Source organism: Trachemys scripta, chromosome 21 (genome assembly GCF_013100865.1).
Source record: "Trachemys scripta elegans isolate TJP31775 chromosome 21, CAS_Tse_1.0, whole genome shotgun sequence".
In the NCBI taxonomy this organism is placed as follows: domain Eukaryota; kingdom Metazoa; phylum Chordata; order Testudines; family Emydidae; genus Trachemys; species Trachemys scripta.
The window spans coordinates 18,719,734-18,746,971 of NC_048318.1; the positions used below are offsets into that span (position 1 = coordinate 18,719,734).

General features: G+C 44.4%; 2 protein-coding genes across 6 annotated transcripts in view; one reads left to right on the forward strand and one right to left on the reverse strand.

Moving 5' to 3' along the window:
- Positions 1–14,185, reverse strand: part of HYOU1 (hypoxia up-regulated 1) — a 29,643-nt gene extending 15,458 nt beyond the window's left edge. Inside the window, exons 1-13 of one of the 3 annotated variants that reach the window (XM_034754445.1) lie at positions 14,004–14,185; positions 11,803–11,894; positions 10,651–10,744; positions 8,695–8,773; positions 8,197–8,351; positions 6,726–6,802; positions 5,463–5,644; positions 4,636–4,751; positions 3,113–3,296; positions 2,463–2,597; positions 1,036–1,118; positions 807–939; positions 229–416 (exon numbers count right to left, since the gene is read on the reverse strand). In XM_034754445.1, the coding sequence (XP_034610336.1) occupies positions 229–416; positions 807–939; positions 1,036–1,118; positions 2,463–2,597; positions 3,113–3,296; positions 4,636–4,751; positions 5,463–5,644; positions 6,726–6,802; positions 8,197–8,351; positions 8,695–8,773; positions 10,651–10,744; positions 11,803–11,894; positions 14,004–14,170 (1,685 nt within the window). In that variant the 5' untranslated portion in view covers positions 14,171–14,185. Of the gene's footprint in view, positions 1–228; positions 417–806; positions 940–1,035; positions 1,119–2,462; positions 2,598–3,112; positions 3,297–4,635; positions 4,752–5,462; positions 5,645–6,725; positions 6,803–8,196; positions 8,352–8,694; positions 8,774–10,650; positions 10,745–11,802; positions 11,981–14,003 lie in introns of all 3 variants that reach the window. The other 2 variants (XM_034754446.1, XM_034754447.1) reach the window with 2 other exon arrangements.
- A 1,683-nt stretch (positions 14,186–15,868) lies between these two features.
- Positions 15,869–27,238, forward strand: part of HMBS (hydroxymethylbilane synthase) — a 28,057-nt gene continuing 16,687 nt past the window's right edge. Inside the window, exons 1-4 of one of the 3 annotated variants that reach the window (XM_034754456.1) lie at positions 15,869–16,135; positions 17,597–17,798; positions 23,277–23,333; positions 24,239–24,292. In XM_034754456.1, the coding sequence (XP_034610347.1) occupies positions 23,304–23,333; positions 24,239–24,292 (84 nt within the window). In that variant the 5' untranslated portion in view covers positions 15,869–16,135; positions 17,597–17,798; positions 23,277–23,303. Of the gene's footprint in view, positions 16,136–17,596; positions 17,799–23,242; positions 23,334–24,238; positions 24,293–27,238 lie in introns of those variants that run through there. The other 2 variants (XM_034754457.1, XM_034754455.1) reach the window with 2 other exon arrangements.

Sequence of the window (27,238 nt, forward strand, 5' to 3'; positions counted from 1 at the left end):
GGCCCTTCTGGTGAAAATGCCAGCTAAGAACCAGTTAAAATGGAGAGGAGATTTCTCAATACTGCAATGTTAGATAACTACACATAACCTGGCTTTCTCAATTATATAAGGATTGCAGCAAAGATTCTGAAATTGTGCATCGTCAGCCATCCATCTGCACGCAAGCTTCTCCAGCTAAGCACCTATCATCCTGGGGGCAAGTCTGTGCAAATGCCTGTCCCCACTCACTGCAGGTCATCCTGGCTCAGGAAAGCCAAGTCTCCGTAGTTGACATAGAATTCAAAGTCATCCGTGTAGCGGTTGAAGGTGATGACCTTGCGCTGTGGATATGGTGCCATGCGCTGAAACAAAATTCGCTTGTTGTGCTTCAAGCTCTTGGATTTATCCTCCTCCTCAACTTCACGGGTGAACTCCACCTGAATCATGTGGGTAAGGGCAGAGAATCAGCCACTAACAGGAACATTTTGCCCTTCATTGCATCTTTGATCACAGGATTCCAAAGCACTTGGATTCCAAGACAATCCTGACCCACCTTATGGGGACTGTAAGCATTACCCCATGTTACCAGATAAAGTAGTGAGACTTGCCCAAAGCACCCAGGGTGAATACTTTAGTGTCTTTCCTTCCAGTGGCTCCACGTACGATTCCAGACTGAGCACCATTTCCCCTTCAGCACTAAAACCTGTAGGTTTCCCTTATGCCATTCCAGCACCACAAGGTCCCACTGCTTATTTATAATCACTTCTCCCAATGCCACCCCACACTATACCCTCCTCCCCCCAAAAGAGACAACAGGGGAAGCTCACCTGGATGGGGAAAATAGCTGCATCCCGAACAATGAAGGGCTTGACCTTAAAGGCTTTGCTCAGAGCAGCTGCCTGGTAGACTGCACCCATAGCAGCAGCCTCGTCTGCGTTGATATTCTTCCCCAGTTCATCTCTGCAAAGCAAGGTGGAGGGAGTTGCAAGCTTCTGTCACTAGTACAAGCCCAAGGTTGTTGAGAAAAGGCACGTGGCAGAGGCCTCATATACTTACTTGCCCACGGCTTTCAGCAAAGCCTCCTGCACTTTGGGGACTCGGGTGGCACCTCCCACTAGAATCACCTGATCGATTTCATCCTAGGAGTTCACAGACAATCAGGTTCTGCCTTGAGAATGTATTTTTGGAAAAGCCACGTTCACTGCTTCAATATCCCTCCACCATCCACTGTTTAGTGCTCGGAAAGCAGTTGCCCTACCAACCCCGCTCTCAAACACAAGACTGGGGTCCAAAAATCTTAAGTCCTTATTTCAGTAAACTCCCAAAGTAGTTGTGCCCAAGTGAGTACTTCAAGATCAGGCCCAACAGACATGAGCAATTTACAGAGCAGCTGTCTCCAGCATCTGGGACACTGCACCTTATTTAACAAAAGTCAAACCCAGATCAGGCTCCATGCCAGAGGAGCCAGTCATTGAAACAGTGGTCCAGAGAAGAGGAGATAGAAACTACAGCCATGAAAGGTGCTGATCCAAAGAGGCATTGTACGGCATCCCAGAGACAGTTATCTAGCTAGGGGACTCAGGAATCTAAGGCACCTGCCACTTTAGAATCTCTTAGCACCGAAGAAATGAAGTGAAATGTCTCTCTGAAGATAGTCACATCCGGACATAACCACAGTCAGACATGCGCCCTCTGGAGAGGCATCCAGAGATGAGATTCCTGATCTATGGTGAAAGCTAGGCCAACCTCAGATGCCTCCAAGAGATGTGGGGGAGACATATTCTTAAGTCTTCATACCAAAATTAAGGGCTTTTTAGTAGTCAGTAAAACCCTGACCCGAATCCCTGGCTTATAGGCAACCAGTGCACATGGCAATCATGGAAACCTGTTTGACATGGTGTAAGTGCATGCCCTCAACCTTAGGGCGCACCCTTTGTGCCAGGACACAGCATTGCTGGGGACTTCGCCTCTTGCATCTCCTTTGGTGGCCACTTTCTCAGCTGTGGGGACCATACCCAGCCTGTCTCTTCCCTGGACTCCTTCAGAGAGTCTTCTGTGATGCAGCCCTCTGTCCATGTCATGCAACAGTCCAGTCCCCTTCTGGGGTTCAGCTTTAAACAAAATATTCACCTGACTTTCCGCTCTATGTCCCTTGAACAGAGTTCCTTCCGGCTACTTGTAAAGCTTAGCTCTGCCTCCTCTGTCCAGGAGGTAATTAGTTAAACTCTTTCCCCGTCCCCCACAGTGCAGAGCACAACTAATGGGATCTTTTCCCTTGCCTTGCTGGTGATGGGGGTAAATCCCCATTACACATGGCAATGTGGTAACTTCTGCACGGCCACCTCTGCCCTCAGGAAGACAGGAGCCTGCACTTCTCAGCAGAGTGAGTTACCTTCCCAAACCAGACCCCTCTCAAATGAGCTGATGTGACAGCAGCTCAGCATCAGAGGACCCCACACTTGTCAAAGTATCTCTGGACCTACCAGGTTCATCTCTGCACTGCTCAGCGCCTGTAGCACAGGCCCTGGGACCCGCTGAAATAAGTCAGAGCACAAGTCTTCAAACTCTTGCCTGGAGACCTTGGCCTTGAAGTCCACGTCATCCAGTAGCCCCTCAATCTGGCCAGGAAGTCAGAGAGAAAAAGCCATCAGCTTCACATTACACAGCATTCTCCAAGCTAACGTTCCGACCGCTACTGTGTTGGCTTGTGTGTTCCAGCCACTCCACTGCACCTTATGAATGCAGCCTATCCTCTTACATCCCAATCCCTCCCCCGGTGCTGAAGGGACACAAGACATGGTGCCTTGGATGTAACAGCTGTCTAAATCTCATGCTCCTGGTAGCCATTTAGGAACAGACCACTCCTAATCTCCTGCAAAGGTCTAAACATTTCTCAAACTAGTAACATTATGGACTTGAGTAGCAAAATCCAAGTTCTCACCAGTTTGTTAAGCGATATCAGTTTAGAAAAGCCATCAGCATTGGTGTCTCCTGGGCAAGGGTGGAGGAAGAGAACATTGCAGGAGCATAAAGATTATGTAAAGCAGAGGGACAGAGCTCTCCCAGACTCACTCTTAACCCAAATCATCCCCATTCCTGAGGAAGGGGGATTTCCTGCAGCACAGGGACATACCTGGGCCACATGGTCAGCATTAGCACTCAGGATAGTTTTCAGGCGGTTGGCCTCCTTTAGCAGCTTGGCCATGGCCCGGAGATTCTGCCGAACATCTTTCGAAGGCTGCTGCTTGTGGAAGAGTTTCACCAAGTAATCCCGGAGCCGGTGCTCCATCTCCAATCCCCCTAGGGTGCGGTCAAATCTGAGCAGAGAATAGGAACCAGAAGCAGACACTCAGCCTGGATGGATTAAGTCAATAACGGAACCTGGAGTTGCAAGCACCTTCCCCACGCAGAAGAGAGTTCCTGAGCTGGCCTGGATCTTACAACTCTTACAAGAGCATGCAAGAATTCTCTCACCTGCAAACCATTTATAACAAGAACAATATGCTGCAAAGAGGGATTGCATGCATTCCTGAATGCTGCACAGTTCTCTCACCAAATTCCAGTGCATGGCTTTGCTTTATAAACAACAATGTGGCTTTAAACAAACAAGTTCAGCTTTTAATGTCACTGATCAAAAAACTCAAGCCCCTACAGCTGCATGAAGCTAGTTGTTTTTGATACACCTCTACCCCGATATAATGTGACCCAATATACCACGGGTTCGCATATAGCGCGGTAACCCCAGGGCTCCGGCAGCAGGGCTGGCGCTTTAAAGGGCCCGGGGCTCCGGCTGCTGCGCAGAGCCCAGGGCCCTTTAAATCACTGCTGGCAATTTAAAGGGCCCAGGGCTCTGGATGACATTGCTTGTCGGCAGCATTTCGGCGGATGCTCGTCCGCCGGCCAGTACACGGGCACACTTAGACACTCCAGCGGGCGCCATGGTGCCTGCGGGCACCATGTTGGGGACCCCTGGTCTAGTAGGTGGTTGTGGGGAGCCTAGCTAGTTTTATCCCCTCCCCATCAAAAACCCAGGAGGTGGGCTCTCCTGCCCCATGTGGTACTCCTAGAGTGAATGATGGTCACATTCTGGATCAGGGGAAAGCCCAGCTTTCCCCCTGCCCCCTCCCAGCTACAGATGCCCTGGCAGCATCCAGGTGTTCTTACATTACAGCATGTGCTGCTGCTGCTTTGTTAGCAGCGCAGGCCCCGAGGACAAGAAGCAAAAGAAGGGAAAGTCTTCTTTAAAATTACTAACTCAACTAAAACCTGAATGGAATTTCATAGAATAAGGAGAGGCATCGCTCTAGCCCCAAGCTTTTGTCCATGTCAAATTTCAAAGACCTGCCACAAACAATGGAAGTGTGACGGCTTCTTAAAAAAGAGTCACAAGAATCTTTTATAATAGAAAGTGTTCGGTACTCTATACACAAGGATCGCTATGAGCTACACCTGTAAGTTTGGCAACATGTCCACATTCTAACTATCCTTTATCCTTATAGACTGAATCCTCCCACCCAAGGCACCCTGCCCCTACTCCAGCTTTTGTCTGAATACACATGTTTAAAACTAGTTCCGAAATTCATCCCATTCTGTGTTTAGAAGAGTCAGCAAAGTAAATATTTTCTTTTAAATATGGGACCCAAGAGAAATTCTTACCCGACCCCCCGAATCTGCAGCTGAGGCTGGGTCCCTGAGTCCTTGGTTTTCACTGTCTGATAAGTCACTATCGTACACACGGTGCTTCCTGCTCCCATGTCATAAAACATGATATTCTGTAAAGAAGAAGCCAGAGAAGGCTAAGTAAGGTACCAGGGTGTTTTGTCCCTGAATGGGAAGGAAAGAAGACCTTGGGAATCTCACAGCTTGGAATGGGACAGGCACTGATCATTCACTAAACCTGCTCCAGTCCACTGAGAGACAGCAAAGCACAGTTACTCAATATTACACTCACAGCAATAGCCATGTGGATTGGAAGCCTGTAATAACGGACCTATCAAGTGTGTCCTTACTTCTCCCATACTTCTATTTTATAAAGTAGAAAACAGAATGAATGCTTTGCTCGTCAAGAGTTTCTTCAATCTGAGAAACTCCCAAGTATTTTACAAATAGCCTCCCAGTCCCCAGTGAGGTAGGTCAGTATCATTGCCCCATTTTACAAGTTGGGGGAAAACAGGTCAAGAGTATGGTGAAGCTGACTAGAACCCAGGAATCCCAACTCCCAGTTCCCCACTCTCTGAACTACAAACCACCTGTTTGCTTTCCGTATCCACCAGAAAGCGCAACAGTTAGGAATGTACTTGCTGCTTTATACACATGTGCTCTGCCCAATACTTAGACAGGTCTGTAACAGCAATTAACAGATAGCATTAACCAAGACAAGCACTCAACCAGCATGAGCACATCTTTATAGTTCATCACTTTAAGTTTCCCACTTGCTTAAGTGGAATCCAGTAGCTCCTCCACCTCTGCACAGCTGCATATACCTGTGCTGTGGCATTGATGTCCTTCCTCCTGAAGACCCCATAGTTCAGAGCCACAGCAGTGTTGTCATTGATCAGCTGCAGGACCTTCAGGTCTGCCATCTGAGCTGCATGCAGGACTGCCCTCCTCTCCGCCTGATTGAAGTATACAGGGACGGTGATCACTGCATCCTTTACAGGTTGTTCTGCAAAGCATGGAAGAGAAGAGGTTTTCCATGGGAGTGGCAAGTACAAAAACTCCTCCATAACAGGGCTATCAACATGAAGTAACTATGGAGATTGTGACAACAAAGTAAATGCTGCAGAGAGAGATTGTAGGCCCATTTCAGCCCAGGTGAAACTGAAAGAAGTCATCAATGGAGTTGACCAGGGATGAATTTGTTTCAGCGTCTCCACCTCAAACCCACCAGGCTTCACAGCATCTTGTGAGATGGTCACACTCCCAGTATCTGCTGCGAAAGGAACACGTTCAATCTGTTCAGACTTCAGCAATTAATCTAATCTTCCAGAATCCCGAAATCTCAGCCTGTGGATGACTGAATTCTCTCTCTGGGGTAAAGCCTTGTTTGAACTCCCTTTAGTACAAATGCCTGAATTGTAAGTATGTTAACTGCAGGCCTGTAATACAGAAGTAAGAACAGATCCAGCCTATTCTTCTGCAGTTTCCGTTACTGCTGGCATTTCTGATTAACAATACAGTGATGAGAAGTCCATGGTTTAGTTTCTTTTATTAATTAATATTCCACAAGATAATTATTTTTTAATATACAAGTTTAGCACTGGTGAAAGGAACCAGAGCAGGTACAAGATGGACGGCAGCAGGGCAAGTTTGCCACTCTCCTGCCAAATTCCTATCACCATGCCCCAAGCCCTAACCAGCTCTAGAGATGAAAGAAGTCTTCAGTCTCTATATTTATTCTCTTTAGAGGGTGCCAATATGAGGGCCAGTTTAAAAAAAAAAAAAAAAAAACACACACCAGATTTTTTTTATTTTTTTGTACTTGTCCACAAGGAACTGGGCTAAGACATCACCAAACAGCCATCAGCTAGACACTCTGGGTAATTAGCAGATTAAGCTTGATTTAAACTGATGACTTAAAAGGTTAAATGATTCAACATCCTGTTCCTGATTCCCCAAGACATCCCGTTTGAGACCTTCAACCCCAGTCCCCTGCAGTTTCCCTGTAAATTCCACATCCTATGAAATTAAACAAAATAAACTGAACAATGTATGGATACTGTAAAAAAGCCAACAGTCATCCCAACCTGCAAATTCCTCAGCCAGACCACGTGAATAGTTCAGGACCATGCCCAGTATCTCTTCTGGAGAATACTGCATTTCACTGCAACACAAGGCAAGAATATAAAACTCTCCATCAGACAGGCACTGAAAGTTTTATTCAGCTGTAAAGCCAAAGCTTCTCTAGCAATTCTCACAAGGCACCGGGCAATACGGGATGAAACACCAACATGACAGCCCCAAAAATCACATAAGCCTAAGGAATTATCGGCTCCAGGGGAAAAAAATGGAAAACTCTCCCCCCACCCCCACCCCGAGAGTAAAAAAGCAATAGAACTGGCAGCAAGGCTCTTGGAGAGGAGAGTATTCCCCACTCCCCAACAAGGACAATGTGGCCCAAAGCTCCACATTTAACACACCAAATGGTAAAAATAAGCCATCAATGGAAAGTCCAGCAGTGATCATGTGGGAAACAGACACCACCTGGGTCCATAAATATGAAGCGGGAACAATATTATAACAATATTCCAGAAGGTTATAATTCAACATGTTGGGATTGGTGAGCTCTGCTCACCAAAGGAAGTAGAGGCGCACACTCTCAGGTGATGGGGTGGTGCCACAAAACCCAGAAATCAATAGATCACAGGTGAGATGGGAGGTGAGGAGAGAGAGAAAAGAAAAGAAAGAAGGAACAAACAGGGATGGGTTACAAGTCACAGGGTCAAAATAAGGGATCCAAGCAGGACACTGTGCAGAAAACCCTGGACAACATCCCTGCCCCAAGAATTGGGGGAATGTCATTCAGAGAAACTCTGCAAAGATGCACGTATCAACTTGGGACCAGAAAAAGGCCTTTCAGATGTAGAGAATCCCCCATCCATCTCCGTCCTCCTGGACTGACAGTCCTGGAATCCAAAGTGTTTTATTTAGCCAGAGAACAAGCACAGCACAGGCAGTGTCAGGGAAAACTTCCCTCTTTTCCCCATGCTATCCTCTGCTAAAGTGCTTTACCTTGAGCTGGACTGATGCCTTTGGGGCACCAGGGAGCATAACCTCAGTCTCTGTGCCGAGACTGGAAAATGGCCAATTGCAGCAGTATTTGGGATGTGGGTCCCTGCTGACTGGGAACTGTAATGACATCTCTCTCCTCCCAAGCTCACTTCACTGTTTTCACTACTGACCTGGGTGGAATTTGAACTGACAACCAAGAAGTGAGAGACTCCAAATCCAATAACTGGGCCTTTAAGATGGCCATTCCTTCCCAGGGAGATTTTATACCTCCATCTGTAGCTGACTGGAGCAGTTTTCCTAGAATGATACATATAACAAGCTTTCCTTGCTTGGTCATGCTACAGAGAAAGCTAAAACTAGCGTTTCCCCTCTCTCTAGTGGTGAGAGTCAGCTGCTGACATGCTAGAGGAAACGTTTCCCTGCAAGTTTCATAAGCAACAGCACAGCAGTGAAGGTATCAGGAGGCAACTGGAGTCAGTCACTCACTGGGACAGTTTGAAGATAACCGTCTGTCTCCTCTCATCCTTTACCAGCTCGTGTTGTGGGAAGCGCCAACGGTACAATGTCACTTGGGGGTTGTCTATGTGTTTACCCAGCAGGTCCTGAAAATACCGGAGTGCTATCTTCGGGTTCTTTATGGACTGCAGAAAGGAAGAGAGCAAGCTCAGTCCTGACTCTCAGGTAACTTTCACATAACCCCTCCCAACCAGCCCCACACTGTGTGTGAATATTTGGGAAAGAATTTTTGCTATGGGAGCCAAGATTGACAGTCTGGTAAAAAGCAGAGATGAAACCACATCTAACTAGGGTTTCCATAGGAGAAATAATACAAGGTGAGGGGGTAAAATCTCTTAACTTGGGCACTCAGACACCCATCTCCAAGGGACTAGTGTAGGGAATACACTACATACATGGAATGTGGGTTTTGTATACAGGTATATGTACAACATATGCAGCTGGAATTTAGGTGATTTGGTATCTTACCATTCCCATGGCGCTATCGCCAAAGAGACGCTCATTTTCTTTCAGGGCTACAATCACTGGCGTTTTCCTCTGTGACTCTCTAAGCAAGAAAAAAGGATAAAAAAATATGACAGATGGACATTCATTGCAAACAACCCCCACTGATGGGACTGAGAATGTTTAATGCAGAGAAACTCAGTAAGGATACTCAGATGCCACCAGGAACGGAGGCTACGTGCTAGAGATAGCTCATCATTGATTAGTCTGAAGTGTTTCAATAGCAGCATCTCCTTCCAGGGCTGCTGGGCTAACTGATCATTCTCCAAGAATGAGACGCAGCACAGTTCAGTGCAATGTCACATACAATTGCTCTACCTGTCTATGTGAAAGGCATCTATGATTTATCCCTGCTTCCATACTGCTGGGAAGCTTGGAAGAAGGTAATCAAAGTGTTAGAATGCCAGAGGCAGCACTTTCCTGAATTTCTAACATATGGCTCAGGGCTGGAGACCACTCTAAAGTAACCTCAGTGTGCTTCTAATTTCTCAGTACCTCCATCACCTATTACCATACCCCACCCCCCCCCCCCCCCCAATACACACATTACTCCTAACTCCAGAAGGATGGTAAGAGAGTTGCATGACAAGGAAGGGCTGTAATTGAATAGCAATGTCAGAACTTGGAAAAGTTACCTGACACATGCTAGCCCGAGGCAAACAAAAGATTAGCTCACCCCCAATAAGCAAGGTTCAGAGGCAATTCTCTGGCAAGCATTCTCTGCAACCTCATTGGGGAAGCCATCTTTCCCATCAAGCTTTGGCTAGCAGATTCCATAGATTGCAAGGCCAGAAGGGACTATTATAATCATCTAGTCTAACTGCCTGTACAATACAGGCCATAGAATGTCCCCTAAATAATTCCAGTTTGAACTAGAACACATCTTATTTAAAAAATAGCCAATTTGATTTAAAAATTGGTAGGGACAGAGAATCCACCATGACCCTTGGTAAATTGTTCCAATGGGTAATTACCATCACTGTTAAAGTATGCCTTATTTTATCTGAATTTGTCCAGATTCAACTTCCAACCATTAGATCTTGTTATACTTTTGTCTACCAAATTAAAAAATCCATCGTCAAATATTTGCTCCCCATGTAGGTACTTCTAGACTGTAATGAAATCATCCCTGAACCTTCTCTTTGTTACGCTAAATAGATTAAGCACCTTGCGTCTATCACTATGAGACATTTTTTAACCCTTTGGTCATTCTCTTGGCTCTTCTCTGAACCATCTCCCATGCCGGATACTCTTTACGTCTCTCACCTTCTGCCTGTGGGCGTGAAGGAGCTCCCTCTTCCCACCAACAGACACCTGACCTTTGGGGAGCAGGGACGGGATCCACTCATCTTCCTTTTTCAGACTGCTGACTGCTACAAGATGGAGGTTTCTCTGCTATTCTACCCCTCTCCCAGCCTCTGCTTCCCCACCCCTTCCCATCTTCCAAGCCAGTGAACGGCTCCAGTGCCAACAGCAGAGTGAAACAGGTGATTCTTTTTTGTTTCACTACTGCCCAGAGGTTTCTGAATAGTTACAGTGCAACCAACCAGTTTTAGCATTACTTTGGGCAGTTTGGCAAAGCTGAGAAGCAGTAAAGGCACTGGGATTGCATCTGTAGATGCAGGAAGATGACACTACTTCTCTTGAAGTTGGGTCACAATTGGAAGGTTTTCTTAATCATAAGGGCTAGAAATGTCTTCTAAATCAATGATTATATCCTGCAAATACTGACAGTGTAGGCTCCTCCATTCCCTTGGGGAAATTTCCTTCTAGTGAAAGGCTTTTTCAAGCCCTGAAAAAAATGACTATCGAAAGCCATTACAGAAGGTGCAGAGATAGGAGTTTCCATCATAACCTGTATCTCCTCACAGGTTTGCTGATATGGGAACATGCCAGACCAGAAGAATAATTATAGTTTACTTGTTTAAAACGATTTCCATGGGCACCCCAGGTTTTACGATTGCTATCTTCATTGACTCACTGCCCAGGTCCACAGACATCACAGCCAGAGCATCTGCAATGCAAAAGGAATAGATGTGAGAAGCTGTACTTTTTCCATGAGAAACCTCTCTCAGTTAGCAAGTTCTCCTGGCATACTCTTGGGAAGGGGTGTAGAGAGAGAAGAGTGACATCATCCTTAATTATTGAATCCACAGGAAGGTGAGGAAATGCCATTCTGAGGTATGAGAAATACAAGAGGTGGGGGAGGTAATATATTTTATTGGACCAACTTCTGTCGGAGAAAGACAAATTTGAGCTACATAGAGCTCTTCTTCAGAAGTTGGTCCAATAAAAAAATATGACTTCACTCACCTTGTGTCTCGGATATCCTGGGACCGACATGGCTAGAACTACACTGCAAACATTCTGGGGTATGGGCAGTTCCATGCCACCCTGGACTTCATCAGTGCTAAGCTGCTCATTTTCAATAAATTTTAGGACTAACGTCAGAATTACCTCAAGGATGGTCAGTTTCATCTCTTGATCTTGCACCTCTATATTTTGTTTGCCATTTAATTTTATCCCCCAGTTCTGAGTAAACTGCAGTTCAATTGCTTATTTTTATATGCTTCTTTCTATTAAAGTAGAAACCTGAGACAATATTGTCAATTTCATGCTGGTGAAAGGTTATTAGAATGAGAGCTCTGGAGACAGAAATCCTCTATCCCCAAGCTCTCCCCCAGCACCAGCTACTGGTGTACCTCCTCAAAACCCAGCAGAGACCTCCTCTAGTGGTGAGGAGGGAGTGATCCTTGATACAGTCTCCCTGACCCAATCAATACTTAGTTTCTCTGCTGAGTCTGCAAAAAAGGGACGAATCATACTAACTGCTTTTTTGCAACGGACACATTTACTCGCTGAGAACAGGACCGAAACCTATCAACTCATTTCACAAAAATCCCCAAACACCAGCTGGATAGTTATAATTTTCAGGCTGGACCTCAAGTCACAATCTTGGAAGCATATCCCATCGGAAGTTCCCAGAACCAGCTGGTCCCTGATGGGCAGATTTTTTAAAACTTCCCTTAAACACTGATCAGGTTGTAAAAATCCCCAAAAAAGTGCACATACCGGTTTCTGATGGCAGACAGGCCAGCAGGAGGAAAGTCAGAGACCACAAGGGCACTTGTGTCATCCTGGCCATTGAAACTGTTAATATCTTGCTGAAAATAAGTAGCAAAGATTAATTCCCCAATCTGGCGGTGAAATTCTCAGCATGTGGTGGTATTTTTCTCCTTTATGCCAACAACTAATAAATAAAAATCACATATTAAATATTTACAATACAGATAAACCTGAGATATAAAGTTCTGATCTGGCTCTACCCAGAACCCAAATTCAGAGAGTTTGGATCCAGGGTTGTAGTTCACACCTATCTCTGATTTACAACGATAGTTCATTCTTAGAATAAAGCTAGTTTTTAAAAAACTGTCTGGAATATTAAATTTTGGTTTTACAATAGTTTAACAAAATACTAATTTTCTTGCTCACTAGAGTAGCCAACGATTTTGTGGGTCACAAATAGCAAACTCACTTTAAGTGCCCATGTAAGTTTCTCCAAAACATGCACATATTTTGTTATCAAAACCCATCTTAATATCTCCTTCCTTAAATTGCAGTTTAAATTGGATATGATAGTCTGCACTTCCTGAAAAACTTTTATGCAGTTTTTGTGCACTGTTAAAAAGTTTTTGCATTTCACACTAAAGATGGTTGCATTTCAGTAACAGATTAAGTGGTCCTTTGTCTGAAGATGAATGAAATTATTTCATCCCCCAAAATTTCAAAGAGGGCAATATAAAACATCAGTTGTATCTGACACTGACACCTATGTGAAATGTTTAAAAAAAATAAAAGAATTAGAAACATTTAACTGCACTTTTCTTAAGTGCCTCAATTTAGTAGAAAGGATCTACTGCTTTTAAATTTGTTAAATAAATAAATAAATAAATGTGTTAGTCTCTAAGGTGCCACAAGTACTCCTGCTCTTTTTACTGCTTTTAAAAAGGTTAATCTAAGACTATTGCATGAGATTTTATGAGAAACTATCACAATGGACTTAAATCCATGTTAATCACAGTCTTTTAGAATATTTGGAAACATTGTTGAGAGAACTGCATCTAACTTGGAAATAAATATCCATTGTAACGACAACTGCTCTTTAAAATCCCACTCCACTATATCTTGTGCTCAAGCATCTGACAAAAGGAACCTACATATGTACTGATATTCCCCACCAGGCCTTTCCAGTAACTCCAATACTGATTTTCTGGGCAGGCGTGGCAATAAACCATGTCACAGCACAGAAAGCAACCACCACCTTAAAGAAATTACACCCAACACTTATCATCCCAGCCTGAAGACAGGAGGAACAGGTCAACTCTTCTAGACAGCCCTGAAGTACGAGTACATACAGTATCTACTTATTTATTGCCTTCACTTCTTCACACACAGCACGGTTTCAAAAAAGCAGTAACAACCTTGACTTTACACATTCGTGGTTTACAGAGACATTCCTATACCCATCAGCCCTGCAATTAGTACAAAAATATTACATGGGGCCAATCCCCCCCCATTAAAGCTGGCCTTCCTGGGAGTAGCTTCTGGGCTGGTAAAGGCAAATGCTCAAGTCAGTATACAGCCAACAACCCAAGCTGAAATTTGAAAATAAATTATATACACCATCTTCCATGCTGATGGATGAGAAACACACATGTAACAGAACCACACCAGGCCCACAGATCAAGAACTAAAGTAACCACAACTTCACCAGCCTCTGCACACATGAATACACAAGTTACCGTGTAACATGGAAAAACAACCCTCAACACTCTCCTTTACACAGTGGCTGTAAGCGACAGCAGAGACTTGGGGAGGGGGGGGGGGGCAGATATGAACCATACAGTCCGTGCCGAGCGGGGTAAAGGAATGAGGGGACGTGGGCGATGGGCCCTGTGAAATAGACCTGCTCCCTCCCTCCAAAGGCTCCTTCTCCCGAACGGCGGGTCAGACCCCTGTCGGTCTCTAATGGGGAGCACGCTGCTCCCAGCATTCCCGGGGCGGAGAGAGCACCATCGAGCCGCCGGCCGGCCGGCCCCCTCCCCATAGCGCTAGCAGCTCGCCCCCCACACAGGTCCGACAGACCGGAGCCCTGGGCAGCTTGCGGGGGAGGCCGCATCCTCCTACCGGGGGCACAGGGAGCCCCAGGCTCGTTTTCCGCCCGACCCCCCAAACCAGTCTCCGCTCGCAGCCCCTCCCCGCGCGCCACTCACCTCCGACTGCGCCGCACACACTGCGCGAGCTCCACCACCGCTTCTTCCATTAGCGGTAGCGGCCCCGGCGTCTCGCGCAACCTCCGGCCCGGACGCGGCGCGAGCTCATTGGAGCGACACACGGAGCCGGGCCCCGCGAGCCAATCCGGGCAGCCGACGAGCCCCATTGGGCCACGTTCAGAAGAGCCGGAAGGAAGAACGTGGGATGCTCTAACTCCATTGGCGCACGTGGGACAAGGCTGGCGCTCCGCTCCGAAGGCAACCCTGGAAAAATGCACCTGGGCTCCGGAGGCGGACGGTGAGTGAGGAGCCAGTGCATGCCCCGAAGGAGGAGAGATATATGGAAGCTTTATGCATACCCCACGTGAAGACTCCTGTACACACGCTCCCTGCTTTAATATGTCAATGCAAACCATAAAGACCCTTGTGTGCTTGTCTAGTGGGGCTCAGGAGGCAAAGAAAACTACTTCTGTGAAAGTCTTTTGCACAAGTGCGTGTGCTCCAGGGGAAGAGGTCTGTACACCTTCTCCATGGCCTGGCAGTGTAAAGCCCTGAGTTCTATGTAACTATCACACATAGGTATAACAACACATGAATAAAGATTCTTAGGTGGTTAATGAGCCATGGGGAGGTGTGATATAATTCCTGGTGTCACGGGTAAAACACTAGCAACAAAAAGCCGCCTTTGTTTCCCCAGCTCGAGACCAGCAAGTCATCTGGTCCTGAAGTCTGCCATGCAGTAGAAGAGAGAGGCTTTTGCTTCTTAGTAAACCTCCAATAATGAAACAGTCAATTTGAAATCAAACATTTGCAAAATGAGAAAGCAAGAAAAAAACTACAACTAACAGAACTGTTACTGTGTTCTGGTCTCATGAACTAACACAATTCTAGAGTTGGAGAACTCAAGGGCTTTTAGGCTGAAACAAAAGAAGTGTTGTGTAGTTTGTGTGTGAAATGCTTGCTTTTTGTTACTTGTTACCTTGTCTGCATTATTGTAACAGGGTCCATCAAACTACCCTAGGGAGCCATGGTTTTAAGTATTTAAAATGGTTCTCTCTACCCTTTGGGCCTACTGTCCTCTGGTAGGCCCTTCCCTGAGATTGGTTTGAAGTGGTATGTGCAATAGGCTGACCAGACAGCAAATGTGAAAAATCAGGACAGGAGTGGGAGGTAATAGGAGCCTATATAAGAAAAAGACCCCAAAATCAGGACTGTGCCTATAAGATCAGGACATCTGGTCACCCTAATGTGCAATAACATGACAAAAAGCAATATTGCTATATTTCAGCATTATCCAACCACGAGCCATGCCCTATTTGAACGTCTAATAAGCGTTATTGAATAGTGTTCCTCCTACATTATTTCGGTGTAGGGAATCACTCTGCTATCAATCAGGGAAAAGGGCCCATTAATAAGTACCTTATGTGAGGCTGTAGAGGGGTCATAAACGTGCTGCAGACATAGCAGGTAACTTGTGCCCTATGACAGGACCAGCTTCGATCCCACAAACTCTTACGCGCACACTTGACTTTGCTCCCGCGAGCAACCCTGCTCCCTTGGCCGGCCTTAGTAGAGCGGAGGGAGGGGGGAACACGGGAGTTGGCAGGGGCGCAGGCGCAGAGCGCAACCGCCCCTGCACGCGCGAAAACTACAGTTCCCGGCAGCGGCGAGGCGGACAGCGCCTGCCCAGAGTCCCACGTGACAGGCTCCCAGGCTGCCGTCCGTCACGTGCGCAGGCAGAGGCGGTCCTCGGCGGCCCGGTCACCTGACCCCCGCCGGGTCCAGCTCTGGGTGCCAAGATGGCCGCTTACCTGCAGTGGCGCCGCTTCGTGTTCTTTGACAGNGGTTCGATATAATCTCTGAAAAATCATATTTCATTCACAGTCCTATACGCTGTCAGTGAAGGATTATCCTCGCCTGGAGCTGGACACACATGGTTGCGGTTTACGCTGCTCCACGCTCAGCGACCCCTCCCAGGACCTCCAGTTCATTGTGGCAGGAAACAAATGTGTGTATCTGTACCAGCCAGATGAGCGTGGCCCCTGCTTTGCCTTTGAGGGTCAGAAGTTGATCGTTCACTGGTATCGGGGATACCTCATCATTGTTTCCAAGGACCGGAAGAGCTCTCCAAAGTAAGACTCCGGGAAGCAGATGAGTCCATTTTACATGTATTCACTATGCGGTTTTTGTTCTTTGCAGCTCTCCTGGCGCTTTGTTGTGCAAGGCTATTGTGACGTGGAGCCCCATTGCTCTCAGCTGGCAGAGGGCTCACTGGTCTGTGACAGCAACTCCTAACAGGCCTACCGCTTTCATAGTATTAATTCAGAAAGAGTACCAGATGAGGTTTTTAAATGGTTATGATTATTGTCGTAAATGTTGGTATGGCCGCTATGTAAGGAGTTATGTGTATACCCACTGGAAATATGTTCTGATAGTTTGTATCAAGGTGTTAATTTATCCGTCTGTCTGTTGACATGTAAATTGAGTATTGTCTCATTCACACTCCCCAATCTGAGCTAAATGCAGAGGAAGAATTGAGATTTAACAGGAAGAGAAGAACAGCAGCGGGGTAGGAACCTTATCCAGGGATGCACTTCAGCAGTTTACTAGACTATATCTGGGGACAAGGAAACCACCCTGTATTCCTTTGCCTAGGAAGTAATCGGGTGCGATTACATTCATGAAAATAGGATCTCAACCAGGTTTGGTTGAAAACACTGCAAAAAGGCTTTGGGTAAGATAATCTTACTTGGACAGAAGGTCAGACAGTTCATCTTAGTCTCTAGGAATGGTGTTACGATTTTGTTTGATAGGTAACCCTTCCTTCTGTTCCATTATCCTTGCTCACTATCTCATAAATCTTGATCTTTGATGATAAACTTATGATCGTTTTCCCTGTAAGTATAACTCAGTGCTGTAGTATTGTACGAGATGCTGCTCCAGAGTTGAATCATTCAAGATGGTGTGTACACTGTTGCCTTAGGGACAAAACACCTCTTATTACTGTTAGTGTTCCATCATTAGGGAGCTGAACGCTATAGGGGAATGCTTCAAAGTGGTTTGGGGACTGGGGTGCACCTCTCGTTAACCTGCAAGGCAAAGTAATGGGGATATAGCCTAGAGGAGATGGTTTGGGAGCTAACAGGCTAGAAGTGTCAAGGAGCTGACACCCAGTTAAGCAGCAGCAAGTCTCTCTCCAGCTGGAGGCAGAGTGGGAAACAAGGTGACTCTCAGTCCTGGGCACCCTGAGAATCATCCCAGGTGTTGACTGACATTACTGTGGCATGTGATTGGTATTAGTGCCCTGGCAAAGGCTGCTATGAATTCAGCTGAATCTACAGAATCCAGTCATTGCTCCTGGGATAGTGCCATGCACCACCATCCAGATCCAGTGGGATCTGTCACCACCCTTTTATAACTCAGATTTGATTTCTCCCATCTAATATATGGACTAACAACATACGACATACTCACATGGTTGTTCAAAGGTTTGTATCCCAGCTCTAAGTGTGTTAAGAAGATGCTTTTGAGAATGTGACACAGAAATCTAGGGGCATGTGTGTTAATCTCTTCCTCTTTCTTCTGGTATCCAGATCAGAGTTTGCTGGGAGCGACCCACAGAACTCTGACAAGCAAATATTGAATGTCTATGACCTGTGTAACAAGTTCATCGTGTACAGCTCAGTCTTCGATGATGTGGTGGATGTCTTAGCAGAGTGGGGGTCTCTCTACGTGTTGACTAGAGATGGGAAGATCCATGCGCTTCAGGAAAAGGATACTCAGACCAAACTTGAGGCAAGCCACCTTCTTAATATGTGTTTTATGGCTTCAGATTTGTAAAAGCTCCACAGATTAGAGGTTGAGAAGCCAGCACTTTGGACAAGTGAGTTATATGTTGGCAGTATCGTTGTTGCCTTGTTCCTCCCAGGATATTGGAGAGACAAGGTGGGTGAGGGGCCAGTAGAAGATGTGACTTCCCTGACGTCTGTAAGTGAGTTATATAGCAGATGAGCTAACAGCTTCTCTGAACAACTAAGGCATTGCAGACAATTTCGTATCTTATGCAAACCTGTATAGGGCTTTGGACCAGCATTGAGTGGAAGGAACAACTAGCCTTGCAGGCACTTATGGCGTTTACCTGGTGAGGACCGTAGCAGGTGAAATATGTCACTGTCTAGAGCAGAGGGGTCAAAAACCTTCTTCCTTGTGTTGGATTTATTTTCAGATGTGGCAGAATCTAAGATTTATTTATTTTTTTTTTTACATAAAAAGTTTCTAGTCCTTGTGGCTGTGAAGTAAACTTCTCAAATATGAACCAAAAAGAATGCATCAGTTTATAATCTTCCTGAATCTGCAGACAGTCTGAGACACAATAGCTTTGAGAGGTGTGAACTCTCCCATTAATCTCATTGGAGTATTAATTTTTAAGCCTTGTTATGACACTTGAATGTAAGCATTAATTATGTAATTGATGACCGGTTAGTGAGTGGTATGGGGAAGGAGGTGAGAATGAAACCCGAGGAGGTGGGAATTGCTGCTAAAAAAGAAATGCAGAGGGAAGAGAGGAGGAAATACCTGAAGACCGGGTTCAGGGATGGAAACAGAGAAAGGAGGATAAGGCGGGAAGGGAAACAAAGGGCGGAAATAACGGTGTAGATGAAGGGGAGCAGATTCCCTGTTGCGTGAAGCTGAGTGTGACAATAAGGGACTGAACAAATAATTACTGACAGTTGTGTTGTTATGTAAAAGCCAGATTCTACTACTGATCTCTGTGGTAACCTGCCATTGATCTCAGAGGTAGGGTCTGTGCATTGAGGGGAGCGTGTTGTCCTGAACATGTTATTTGACCTGTGGACTGTAATTAAATATTAAATTTGGCCCTTGCCACAGAATGAATTTGACATCTCCTTCCAGAGATTTAACCTTTCCGCTTTGTGAGGCTTGCGGGACTGAGGAGAGGCCCATATGTGGTGTAGTGACAGAGATGGTTATTGTGGTTGAACGTAAGAATGGCCATACTGGGTGAGACCAGTGGTTCATCAGGTGCATAATCCTGTCTTCTGACATTGGCCAGTGGTAGATGCTTCAGAGGGAATGAACAGAATAGGGCAATTACTGAGTGATTCATCCTCTGTCAACCAGTCCCAGCTTCTGGCAGTCAGAGGTTTAGGGACACCCAGTGTTGCGTTCCTGACCATCTTGGCTAATAGCCATTGATGGACCTATCCTCCTTGAACTTATCTAATTCCTATTTAAAACCATTTGTTGTTTTGGCCTTGGCTACATCCCCTGACAACGAGTTCCACTGGTAAACTATGCATTTTTTGAAGAAGTACTTATGTTTCTTTTAAATCTGCTGCCTGTTAATTTCATTGGGTGACGCCTGGTTCTTGTGTTATGTGAAGTGGTAAATAACACTTCCTTATTTACTCTCTCTACACCATTCATGATTTTATAGACCTCATCGTATCTCCACTTCGTCACTTACTTTCTAAATTGCATGACAGTCCCAGTCTTTTTAATCTCTATTCATTTTAAAGCTGTTGCATTCCCCTTCTCTGTACTTTTTCAAGTTCTAATATGTCTTTTTTTTGAGATGTGGCAACCAGAACTGCATGTAGTTTTCAAGATGTTGGCGTACCATGGATTTATATTATGTAATATTATGATATTTTCTCTTATCTATCCCTTTCCAAATGGTTCCTAACAGGCTGTTAGCTATTTTGACGACCACTACATATGGATGTTTTCAGAAAACTTTCCACGAAGATCCCAAGATCTATCTTGAGTGGTAACAGCTAATTTAGACCCATCATTTTGTATATGTAGTTGAGATATGTTTTCCAATGTGCATTATTTTGCATTTATCAGCATTGAATTTCATTTGTCATTTTGTTGCCCGGTAACCCAGTTTTGAGAGATCTCCTTGTAAATGTTCAATGTCAGCTTTGGACTTAACTATCTTGAGTAACTTTATATCATCAGCAAACTTGACACCTCACTGTTCATGGCCTTATGAATATGTGGAACCACATAGGTCCCAATACAGATCCTTGGTGTAACCCACTATTTACCTTTTTCTGCTGTGAAAACGAACCATTTATTCCTAACCTTTGTTTCCTGTTCTTTCATCAGTTACTGATCCATGAGAGGACCTTCCCTCTTATCCCATGACTGCTTACATTGCTTAAAAGCCTTGGTGAGGAACATTGTCAAAGGCTTTCTCAAAGTCTAAGTACACTATATCCACTCAATCACCCTTGTCCAAATATTTGTCGACCCCTACAAAGAATTCTAATAGATTGTTCAGATGTGATTTCTCTTTACAAAAGCATGTTAAGTCTTCCAACAAATTGTGTTCATCTGTGTGTCAGATAATCATTTTGTTTACTATAGTTTCACCCAATTTACCTGGTATTGAAGGTAGGCTTACCAGCCTGTAATTGCCAGGATCACCTCTAGGGATGTAAATACCACTTAAAAAATGTACCATCTAAACTATTAAAATTATATCGTTTAATCAATGAGAGGGAGAGGGCTGGGGCTCCTCCAGGGCGGCTGCCACTTACCGGTTAACCATTTAACCTTTTACATCCCTAATCACCTCTAGAGCCTTTTTTAAAAAATGGCATTATATTAGCAATCTTCCAGTCATCTGGTATAGAGCTGATTTAAGCAATAGGTTACATACTACACTTAGTGGTTCTGAAATTTCATATTTTAATTTCTTTAGAACTCTTGGATGAATGCCATCAGTCCCTGGCAATTTGTTACTGTTTAATTTATAAGTTTGCTCCAAACCCTTGTCCACTGACACCACAATCTGGGCCAGTTCCTCAGATTTGTATGTCTCATGTGTGGGAATTTTCCTCAGGCCCTCTGCAGTGAAGAGGGATGCAAAGAATTCATTGATCTTCTCCTCAATGGCCTTGTCTTCCTTTAGCATCTTATTCGTTCAGGGGCCTCACTGGTGGCTTGGCAGGCTTCCTGCTTCTGATGTACTTAAAAAAACTGACTGTTAGTTTTGTGCGTCTTGCTAGTTGCTAGTTAGTCCTGTCAAATTCTACTTTTATACTGGACTTGCCAGAGTTTGTTGTTTTCTGTTTTATTCAGTAGGATTTGACTTCCAGTTTTTGAAGGATGCCTTTTTGTCTCTAACTGCCTCTTTCACTTTGTTTAGCCATGGTGGCATTTTTTTGCTCCTGTTACTAGTTTATTTTTTTCCTTTGGGATACACATTTAGTTTGAACCTCTATTATGGTGTTTTTTAAAAAGTTTCCATGCATTCCTTTTAACTGCCATTTAACTAGCTTCCTCATTTTTGTGTAGTTCCCCTTTTTGAAGTTAAATGCTACTATGGTGGGCTTCTTTTGTATTTCCTCCCTACAAGGATGTTAAATTTATTTAAACTATGGTCACTATTTCTGAGTGGTTCAGCTGTATTCACCTCTTGGACCAGATCCTGTGCTCCGCTTAGGACTAAACCAAGAATTACCTCTTTACCTTGTGGGTGCTAGGACTAGGTGCCTCAAGAAGCAGTCGCTAATGGTGTCTAGAAACTTTATTTCAGCATCCCTTCTGGGGTGACATGAACCCAATCAATATGGGGATATTTGAAATCCCCCATTATTGTTGAGTTTTCTATTTTTATAGCCTCTCTAATCTCCCTGAGCATTTCACAATTACTGTCATCAACATTCTGGTCAGGTGGTCGGTAGTACATTCCTACTGCTATACTCTTATTTTTCAAACATGGAATTTCTATCCATAGAGATTCTGTGGTGCAGTTTGGTTCATTTAAGGTTTTTATTATATTTGATTCTGTGCTTTCTTTTACATATAGTGCCATTCCCCCACCAGCACAACCTACTCTGTCATTCCTGTTTATTTTGTATCCTGGTGTTACAATGTCCCACTGATTTGTCATCATTCCACCAAGTTTCTGTGTTCTGTGATGCCTGTTACATCAATATTCTCGTTTAACATCAGGCACTCAAGTTCACCCATCTTAGCATTTAGACTTCTTGCATTTGTATGCAAGCACCTATAAAATTTGTCAGTATTTTAGTTGTCTGTCTTCATGTGATGTGATCAAATGAGAATCTTTTTCTATTGACTGTTTCTCTTTGGATGTATAACCATACACCTGCTAAAATGAACACTGTTCATGGTAGACTGAGTAGACTGAGCCAACTATGAAAACTAAAGATTGTACATATTTTAATAATTGTAATCTGCAAACATATGTCTGTATTCAGAATCCTAAATTAAGGTAGCAATAGGTCCCAAATTATTGATGTTGAAACCAAATTAGTTAATACACTGAAGGCACAGTTTTGTGTAAGGGTTGAGTATTTTTATTAATCCTGCTGTCAGTTAAAGGTTTCAACACAAGTGGTTTTCCACTGGGCTGAGACCACTTCTGAGTTTAGAGATAAGAATGAATTTTTAACCCTGCCCATTAGTACATGAGGCCTTTATAATACCAGTCCAATTAAAAAAATCAAATGCACTTAACAAGGAGCTATTTTATAGAAAGGGAAACTGAGAAAGTTAAATTATTGCTCAGTTACAAGGCGAATCAATGGCCAAGTTCTGGATAAAGCCCAGGTCTCTTGGCTCACTGCCCTTTGTCAATCCACATAGTTTGTGATAGTTTCAAAGAAATTGTGCTCCGTTGTCTTGAGGATGGGTGATAGAGCTGGAGTCTCTGCTTTGTATGAAGCCACATGTTGTGTCCCTCTCCCACGAAATAATATCTTGGTGAAAATGATCATTGTTCACTTATGAAAATACCCACCTTGTGACTGTTCTGTTGGGTAATGCATTAGATGCTGTACACAGATCTGGGGGTATAGCAGGCAGCAAAGGCCTTGGACTGGTGTCATTGAGGGAGAGAAGGTCTTCTTCCTAGTGATTCAGCACAATTTTTTTTTCTGTACAGAAGCTGGACAGCTCTGCTGAGGCAGCTCCTGCAGCTGAATTTCCTTCTCTGCAGAACTGGTAACCTCCATTCCTAAGTGCTGGTCACACCCATCCCTGCTTTCTGAAGGCCTTTCCCTCCCAATCTCCTAGTGCAGCACATACTGTAGCATGCCTGTCACCTCTTATCTGTGTGTCCATGCTACACCAGAAGGGTCTGGTTTACAAATGGAACAGCCCTTCTCTCTAGCACATGGTCTGGCACACACTGTGCTAGGCAGCAGAGGCAATAACTTCCCTCCTCTCCTCTTTCCCAGTTCAAGGAGCGTCTTCTTCTCTTTCACATAACAGGCATTGGGGTTGGAAAAGTCCATAGCGATGGAGAACAAGACACTGAGGAACACTCAGGTAAAGGAACGGACTTTGCATTCTTCAGGGCTTAGATTGTTCATGGTAATTATATATCTCATAATAAAATAGTGTGTTTATCTCCGCTCTGCAAATCTGTCAGGATAATTTAATAAGCCAAGCTTAAAATCTACTCACCTGCCCTTTACATTTTTAAGGGGGTGGGAGAAAACAAAAATCAAACAATATTACTTTCCCATTTTTAGAAAACAATTACAAGTAAAATGTTCCTAAGGTTGTGGTCTCTGCACTGGTTGTCTTAGTTAAAATATAGTGCTTAAATCAAAAGGAGAGGGTGAGAGAGTAAAGGGATTATACCACTTTCCCCTCTAATTCTGCCGTTTACTGAATAGATCAGTCCTAGCTGGGTATTAATTAAGATAAGTTTGATCATTTTTTAAAGACGTCCATAAATATGCAGCTGTTAGTTAACATTTACACAGCATTTTGAAAGTGAAAAGTTCTATATAAGGACTAAGTGTTCTTTATGACTTTTTGTGAATAGCTGAACATTTAAGAACTTAATACAACACACACGATTTACAACCCTGCAAACGCTTATTACAAAAGTCAATAGGATTGTTCCCAGTAGTGTGTGTGCTATGTCTGGTAGTGTTTACAGAATTGAGCTCTACGGCCCAATACTGGAAGACAGTGAGTGCCTTCTGGGAGGTGCTGCACATTTCCCAACAGGAGTTTACAGTCTTTGCAAACCTACTCTTGTGTTAGTTTAAATATTTGATATTTTGCTCAGTTTAGGAAGATGTGGTTGCCACTTGGGGAACACGTTTACCTACGGTGGAATGAGCTCTGAGTTGGCAGAGAGCACTGGAAAGAAAACCTCCACAATTATGGATTTGGGAGATTTGCTTTAATTTTTAAAATACATGAAACATTGTCCACAGGATGAAAATGGCCTGAAAAACAGAGTTATCCGAGTGGGCACCAGGAAGAGTCAGGTGAGTTTCTGCTTATTGCATGAGCCTCTGTTCTGGTGTGGCCATATTGCTGAGTCTCTATTCAACGGGGACAATTGTGACTTGAGACCCTGTAGCTGCATCTCCTAAAAGTAGAAAATCTGGGTGTCTAATTTCAACCTTAAAAATATGATGTACAGCAGTTACTCTCTGTAAATAAGTGTGTATCTCGATTATTTGTTATCTCTGTTTCCCTAAAAACCAACCCAGGGTCACACTTGTATTAGTTTTATTACAATGCTGCTGTTGGGTCAGATAAAAAAGAGATGGAGCTTATTCATACACGCACACATTCACCACATTCATACCCTCATGACCCACACACTTACACAGGCAGAGAGTTACTGGCGACAGCATGGAGACCGAGAAGCCGAAGCCTGGTAGATTGGTGTGTCCGGCTGCAGTCACAAATCCAGGCTGCTGAGCAGGTCAAGAAGCAGCAGCTGCTTGTGTGCATGGCTGCTTCATTTTTCTGGAATTGGGCAGCTCCTGTCACGTACACAGAGTTTTCCTTCTGTGTCCATCACTGAGAAGCATTCCCAGTCCAGTTCCTTTCATGCATACCAGGTTCTTCTTCTCTTTACAGCACTTCGTGATTGCCTTCTCAGGGCAGATTATATCAGACACACCTGGCTCCTGTCTCTGGGCTCCTTTCTCCTTGCAATTCCTTTCCGCCCAGTCCCACATACACTCCCTTGTTCACACTCCCTCGTTCACACACTCTCTGAGGGATGGGATATTACAAAGCTTGGAAGTTCATACAAGTGGTAAATTGAAAAGGTTACAGAGCTTGCAAAGGTTACAAAACTTAAAAGGCTATGCTAACAATAACTGAAGCTACAAAGTCTGCAAAAAGGTTGCAGAACTTAATGATACAAGTTACAGATCTTACAATCGCATTTGAGCGGAGGCTTTACATAACAATTTATATATAAACCCAAATGAAGTACAGCATCTATCAGGTTTCCTGTTCAATAGAGAAGTGTTGTCTAGTGGTCAGAGTGAAAGACTAGGAATCCGTATTCCCTTGTTCTGTTCCCATCTCTACCACTGACTCACTGTGTGATTTATGGCAAGTCTCTTAGAGCCAATCTTCAAAAGTGGCCTCTAGCTTTGGGTGCCCAACCTTATGTACCTAGCACTTGACTTTCAGAGGTCCTGAGTTCTCTCAACTCAAGTCACTAGAAGGTGCGGATGCAAATTGGGATCCAGATGTTTCAAGTTTGAGCACCCAAAGTAGTGAACACTCTTGAAAATTTTGCTCTTTATTTATCTGTGCTACTATTTTCTCATCTGTAAAATGGGGACAATTTGTGGATACTTCACAGAAGGTCTGGGGCGTGAGGCTTCATTCATTCATATTAGTAAATCACCTTAAGATCTTTGGATTAAGCACAAAGTATTAGATGGAAATAAATGTACTTATATTTGTTTATGCAGATGAGCTATCTTTCTCAAACCAAAAAATCCAGGTCCTCCTCAGAAAGTGACCCTAGACTGGAGTAATGATATCTTTGCCAAAGAGTGACCTCTGTGAATTAGAAATAACTGTATTCTGTCATCAGAGTTGCACTAAGGCGTCCTTGTTGGCAGTCCCCGTAGGAAGGCCCAAGATTCAATGGGCCATGAGACTGAGCTCTCCTGCAGGGGATCATCCATGTCGGGACTGAGGCATGTTGTTACAGCTATGTGGGAGAAGCTTTCCTTGATGCCACCTGGACTGTATCCATTCTGAATAAACAGAACTTTAGTCCCAATGGCTGTCAGTTGGCACATTCCATCAGCACCAAGCTCATGGAGTAGCTCAAGAAACAGGGAGGTGATTGCACTCCTCTTTCAGTAGACTCCCTTTGTGTCTTCATTTTGCTATATCCAACAACCAAATATCTTATATGGAGGCAAAACTTTTGCTACGTTGACACTCTCAAAAGCCTGGGAGGGAGGATATAGGAAATACATTGGGTCTTTCTTGCTATCTAGCTGCAGCTGGGAGGAGCATGTTTGCAAAGAGAGATAAATGTGCCTTGGGCCTTTGTTTTGAGATAATCTTGCTACTCTGGAAGTCAGGCTCAGGCATGGCTCTGTACTTTGCAGGAGGCTAGAAGATGAGACAGATGGGCATTGAAGGGTGGGACGTTGCTTTTCTCCACCGTGTGCGATCTCCTAATCGATTAACAATTATTATCAGCACTTTGCACTTATACCACCTGTGCCTTTCACCCAGCATCTCACAGCACCTTACAAAAGGGAAGTTCGTTGGACTCACTTTACACATGTGGAAACCCATGACTTGCCTAGGGCCACTCAGAGCATCAGTAGCAGAGAAAGATTAGAAACTAGGCCTCCTGGTTCTTCTTCAGCTGTGACTACTAGACTACATTGCCCCTCACAGGGTCAGGATCTATGGAGGGATCCTCTACCTTCTGCTTGAGTAGGATAGTGGTGGTGGACTGTTTTATGTGATCCTTCCCCTTCCAGGGTGTAAATTAAATGTGTCCCATCTACAGGTACGTGAGCCTTTGCAGCCTCCAAACCCTGCGGCTTGCTCTGTCTGTTGTATTGAGCTGCTGCTGTTCTCCTTCTGCACAACTTTCTGACATACCTCTGCTCATATAGAACACAATTCCTGCAGACAAATCGTAATTCTGACTCCTTGCAGGATCACACAGCAATGGTAAAGTTTAGCATTCATAAAAAGCACAGAGCAGATATGGTGCATTTTAGCTCATCACTCATTGAGGTGGGAATCGCCAGGCTATTTAGTCTGCCTTTGTTATAACAATGGGTGCCCCTTACTGCAAGACCTATTCTCTAGCACTGTGCACATGCTTAGTCTGACTCGCTTTAAAAATTACAAAAGCACATCATTATGTTTCTCTAGTTCAGGGGTTCTCAAACTGGGGATCGGGACCCCTCGGGGTCATGAGG